Genomic DNA, 6223 nt, shown 5'->3' with positions numbered 1-6223 from the left:
TGTAAAAGTTTTTTGTGTGTGCTTTAGTAGTTCAGGTTACAGCAACTGCTTGGTCACAGGGAGGAACTGATGTGTATGGGGAAGACAAAAAGTGAGTCAGACAAAAAAACTCCAGGCATCGTATTTAGTTGCGTAACAATACTACAGCTAGTATAATTGGAGCAGCCACACTGACCTCACAGATGAAAGCACTATTCAAGATCTGGTTTCCAGATGTTTCAATAGAGTGTAGGCAGCTGCTAACAGAGGAGCTGTAACAGGGAGCATTTGCAGTCTAAGTGCTCAAACACAAGAGATGATTGTGTTAATTCTCTCGTTTGCCTTGGTGTGGAACAAAGTGCAAAGTTGGGGATTCAAGGATGGAGTCCTGCATAACTCCATTTGGCTAGGTAAGAAAGAATTTCATTCATGAATGCTTTGCTGCAGAAATAACTACCTTTCTTTCAAACCATGTAAAAATCAGCCATGCATTAAACACAGGCAAAATCCTGCACTGAAGTTGCTAGGATTCTTATCTGAATAATGATTGTTTTGAAGTTTTTAATGTTTTTACTGTTAACTACCTAACCAAAGCTTATTACACAAGAAAAGAAACACCAGGAAATATCTAAGTTGAGTATATTCTCTGAAACCATGAGCTGAAGTGAACATAATTACTGTTAAATGAGAGTATAAAAGAAAAATATGAACGTATAAAAAGAAGCAACTGCAAAAGGAACACACTCTTTTGCATGAACGTGGCATAGGTATTGTGTCCCAAACCCAAAACTAGAGGATTAGGAATAGTAGCTCTCTTCATAGTTCTAGTATTTCCTAGATTTTCTATAAAAACACAGGAAAATTATGCTTTTGCTATGTTTTGCTTGCATCATTAAATAGCTGAGGGATAATTATGAAAGAATGAGCCATACTAAAACACTGTGCTGACAGTGTCTTATTTCAGTAATGGGTTAGGTTTATAGGTTATTTCCCCAAATTTTCTACAACATCAGAGCAAGCATGTGTAATGTGTGTGCTGACTTATATACAAATATGTATACAGTGTTTTACCTTTTACAAAATATTATTTACTAAAGCATTTCTAACCATTTTAATTTCCAGATTTCATGCAGCATCTGAGCTGCATTCTTTTAACTCTTAAACAGCTTTCTAGAGTATCCTGGGTGGTACGTGGCTGGTACCCCCTCTCCAATTGAAGGGATGTTAGCGGGTGTGAGTGTGCTGTGGGAATGTGACTGCCTAGCTTAGGCCAGCTCACCTCCCCCCCCTACCGAGCAGAGCAGAGACCATGGGCACCCAGTAAGGTTTAACTATTTACAGATTTAATTTACAGCGCAGTGTCAATACAGCTTATTGAACAGGTACATTGAACAGGAACTATTTACAGATTTAAATTTACAGAGACAGTGAATCTTATTAAAATATATACACAGGCAATAAATAATAACTGGATATGGCAGATGCAGAATCTTTATCAACATAGGCTTTGACCCTCAGCGGTCTTCTGTTTAGCATACAGCCCCTACCCTCAGCAGGCCCTCCAGGCAGGAGGCAAGGGAACAGGTGACAGCAAACACAGGTTAAACAATATGTCAGCAGACGAAACCAGGCAGGGATAAAACAATAGTCTGAGTATACATAAACAAGACTACATCAGTAAAATTCAACACACAAAGATAACAAACACATGGAAGTAAAATACTGAACAAGGGGTACTCTAGTAGACCCTCGAGCAACTAAACCACTAGCAGGCAAAACAAGGCAGCTCATGAGTGTTTCATAACACACCATTAAAGTACACAAGTTTATGGTAAAGGACACAATTTACAGGCCGCTCCACAGTGTAAGGAATGAGGGCAAACTTAAACAGTTACTTAATGAAACAGACAATGGTACAGCAATTGTGCCAAGGGAAGGGCTAATAGAAGGAAACAAAACAGGTTACCATAAAGAAACACCATCACCCACAACTAGTCCACATGACTAGAATGGCTCAGTAACCACGAAGCCAGGGGAGTCCTCCTCTGCTGTGGAAACCCACATCTCTTCCCCTCCCTAAGACTACAATCCACTCCCCAGGTAACTCACAACTCCCCAACAGCTCTGGAGGGCTTAGCTCATCTCTCTCTCTCTCTCTCTCTCTCTGTGGGGTTGACTGCAGGGGCTTCTTCACCTCACTGGGATGGCCACCCTGTCCTACTGCCACTTGCTGCAGAAAGGCCCGAGCTACCTCATACAGCTACACAGGTCTGTGAGCTCTCTCAGGCCCCATGCACCACTCTGCACACCATGAGGGGGCTTCTGCCTCTGGCAGAGATGGGGACCCACGTTGCCTTGCGCAGCCACAGGGTCCCTTCAGCTCTGTTCAGGACCTGTGCACCACTCTGTTCACCGTAGGGGCTTCTGCCTCTTGCAGGGATGGAGACCTGTGCTGCCTCATGCAGCCACGGGGGCCCTTCGGCTCCCTCCAAGCCCTGTGCACTGCTCCGCGCACCAACACCGCAGCTGCCTCAGTGGCAGGGGCTGGCACGCAGCCACTCACTGCTTCCCACTCGCGAAGGCTTCTTCAGGGCATTTCTGGGGATGCTCCGCTGGTCAGCTCCACCAGCCCTTCTGCAGTCCTTCTTCTTCGTCCCTTGTTGAAGCCGCCCATGTGCTTTTATCCCTTCTGGAGGCTCTGCCCCGAGACTGAAAATTGACCAATGGGAAAGCCCGAGGGATTAGTTCTCCCTCAGGGCCTCTTCTTCATCTTGCCCTTGTGTCAGGGTGGGGCAAGCCTGTCTCCTGCCTTGTCTTGATTGGCGGGGAAGGGAAATGCCCCCACCAATTGACCTGAGCCATCTGGGCTCAAGCCAACAAGCTGGCCAGCCTGCCACACTAGGTTATCCAGTCCTTGCCCTGAAGAGGTTACAGATTAAAAGACGTATGAGTGAGAGAAATGTATGCACGCACTCCACTTTTCTATTTAAGTACACTTTAATTGCCTCCCCTCCACAATAAGGCATGAGCATGGCCGTGGTTTTTGATATTTGTGGTGTCAGAGTAGAAGGAAGATGATAAGGTAAAGGAGATAGCCCTGTTGCAAATCATCTCAGGGAGGATGAGCAAGAATAGCAAATTAAGAGAGATTTGTGAGATAAGTAGTTAAAGCTAGTATTCCTGGCTGAAGCAGGTATCGGGAGGTGGTGTGCTCAGACATAGGAGTTAGCAGACCTAGATGATGTGGTATGTGATGGGGAAAGCCATATGGTCAAGAGACTCTTTGACCCAGAGACTGTCACTTATTGCATACTTGTACAGAGGTATAATGGGTCCCAGCTGGTTATAATCTTTAGGTGCTTTCAGAATATAAATGTTAAATAATAATGGTAAAATCTAAACAGCTTCATTTTATACAGACTGAGTTTCAGTATCGGGTTTTATTCCACTGTAGAAAATATCCTAGGTTTGTGTCATCACCCACCCCTTTAAAAGGAAGAAACATGGAGTTATATTGGACTGAATACGGATAATGTTCCCTGCTGTTACCATTCTTATGAATACCAAAGAGGAAGCACTTGCAGTAAAGCAGTGGTGTCAAACTCACTTGGCTCCCCTGAGACATGCAGCATGTGGGCCTGGTTTGGGCCCTGTGCTACATGCAGTGCAAAATGCTAGTTTGGGGTACATACAGCATATGGCACCTGGCAGGGGAATTACCATGTCCACTAAGGCAGTTTTCCTAGTTGCTAGGGATAACTGCTTTTCTGACATGGGCCAGAGATAATGTATAGTTAACCTCCCACATTTATTTCCCATGGGAAGGTCTTGGCTTTACACCCACTTTATGGAAGTGGGAGACTCCTCCCTAGCTTGCTCCTGCGGCCAAGCTGAGGGCAAGCAAAACTCGGGAGAATCCAAACCCCAAACCTCTGGGCTTGGGCCTACAAGTAGGATGCCCACCAAATGATTTGGAAGCATCTGAAGCCCCAAGTGCAGGAGGAAGATGTTTGCCGGTAGTAGGGCTGCATATGGTTCTTGAATGACTCACGGATTTTGAATTGATTTAGCTGATTTGACTTGGAACATGACAAATTTTCCATAAAAAAAAAGGCTGGACCAGTCTTGTGTGCTAGATCCAGTGTGCAGGGCTGGTTTATGGACCTGAGCCAGACCAACCTGGATCCAGTGTGCAGGGATGGTCTGCAGACTTGATCCAGACTGACCTGGATCTATTGTGCAGGGCTTGACTGGCCTGGGTACCACATGCTGCATGTACCCTGGACCAGCCCTGCATGCTATATGCAGAGCATGCCAGCTCCAGCCTGGCATAGCCTGAGATGCATGGGACCAATCTGGGGTCCATGCTGTACATAGCATCCATACCAGACCAGCCCTTTAAGCTGGATCCAGCATGGGCCAGCATGGGCAGCCTGTCTGCCAACCCAATCTGAACAGCCCCAAATCCAATGTGCAGGGCTGGGCTGGCCCAGGCACTACATGTAAAATGTGCCTCAAATTAGCCCCATATTATATGCAGCCCACACCAGGCTCTGCACACCACATTGAGCGCGTATGGCCAGTTCCAATGTATGCTCCATTGGAGTAGACAGCACTGTAGGCCGAATAATCCAGATCCAGGAACCATACCTTTGACATCCCTATAATAAAGAATGTATCATGCTTGCAAAGATAAATGAAAGATAATGGTAAAGACTAATAATTTGTGTACGTGTACAGAAAAAGGAATACTTCAGACCACATTTTGTTCTTGTTTTACTCCTCTAAAACTGTGCACTAACCTAAGAGCTGCTATCTACACCGATCTAAGAACAGTGATTACACGTGGGGTTGCAGCATTTATGGGAGGATCACTAGCCCCATCAAAAGTAGCAATAAGTCTCATAACATAAGTGGGGTGGTCCCCACTAAAGCCAAAAAACACTGTCCTATACACTAATTATTGCAACAGAATTATTGAAATATTGATTTCTCTTAGTGAGAAAAGAGAAATGAACAAATTATCAATGAATAGGCAGTGCAGTTACTCATAATGAAGTGAAATCTCACAAGGCCACGGCAAGTCTTCACAGTCTTCAAATAAACATGTTTTGATTGTGATGTAAGTCATAAAATAACCTATTTTCATCTCATGCTGACTGTAGTAGTATGCAAACAATGTCTTTGTTTTCCCCTACAAAAACAACCACATTAAATAAAATAACACAGTGAGCATTTCTCAAAGGCCATAAAGATATAAGAAAGGAAGAAGCCAACAATACTAGAATAAAGAGAAGCATACCTAAAGGATGGCCTAGTCACATCTGAAGTCTGCTTTAATTTAGACTTTACAAAGCAAAGTCCAAAAGAATGAATTTTTTTCTTTTTTTCCCCAACAAAATAAGGCATTATAGCAATAACCTAAAAGCCACCAGATCTCAATTTAAGGTGAAATTAGAGACATACATGTTTTCATCTTATTTCTATGCATTTCTTTGTCTTAGATTCACTTACTAAACAAAGATCCATGCTTCAGCTGAATATATTAGCTTCATGCTCACACCTTGTTTATTTGACTTAGAGTCTGCTTTCACAATATTCACATTATGCTGGAAAAGTTATTGTAACGCTAATGAGAACAACAGAGCAACTTTGCACAAATATTTCTGTTGTGTTGTTAAAAAATCCTGGATTGTCATAATGGGACAAATGTATCCCTGGTGTGACCCCATTGAGGGCAGTGGAGTTATACAAGGCTGAATTTTGACCACGCAGGGAAAAATAATTTGATTTAATAGCCTGAAAAGATGGGAGTAGAAAATAAACTTGCAAAGGATGAGTTTTCATTTTAAGGTAAATTCTTCATAGAATAGACATTTTTTTTCTAAGGAAGTAAAAAGAATAAACAAACATTTAGTCCCAAAAAGCACAGTAGCAGCTAATTTTTTGGTTGTTTCCAAGGCAATATGTAAATAGAGAACACACTTTTTAATAATAGTAATTCAGTAAGCCAAACAGAAATTACTTACTTACGTTGCTTAGAAATGATTTAAAGGGTGCAATTGAAAGCCTTTCCTAAGGCAAGGAGTAACGCACTGAAAACTAAGGTATCAGGTGACTTTGTGAAACAGTGAACTGGTAGGTGTAGGTTTTTAAGAGAATAGTGTAATGAGTAGCTCTGCAAAGGGCCTAGTATAACCTGGGAGCACTGTATCATCTGTACATCGCAACACGTAATAGAAAG

General features: G+C 42.9%; 1 protein-coding gene across 1 annotated transcript in view; it reads left to right on the top strand.

Annotated features, from left to right (window-relative positions):
- Positions 1 to 206: 206 nt before the first annotated feature.
- The window catches only part of TNFAIP6 (TNF alpha induced protein 6), a 30016-nt gene continuing 23999 nt past the window's right edge, over positions 207 to 6223 (top strand). The window contains exon 1 of the mRNA XM_090045761.1: positions 207 to 389. Coding sequence (XP_089901887.1) covers positions 296 to 389 — 94 coding nt within the window. The 5' untranslated portion in view covers positions 207 to 295. The remainder of the gene's footprint in view (positions 390 to 6223) is intronic.

This window comes from Crocodylus siamensis, chromosome 4 (assembly GCF_052110815.1).
Source record: "Crocodylus siamensis isolate JL-2025a chromosome 4, ASM5211081v1, whole genome shotgun sequence".
Classification (NCBI taxonomy): Eukaryota; Metazoa; Chordata; order Crocodylia; family Crocodylidae; genus Crocodylus; species Crocodylus siamensis.
This window is presented reverse-complemented; position numbering and strand designations above follow the sequence as displayed.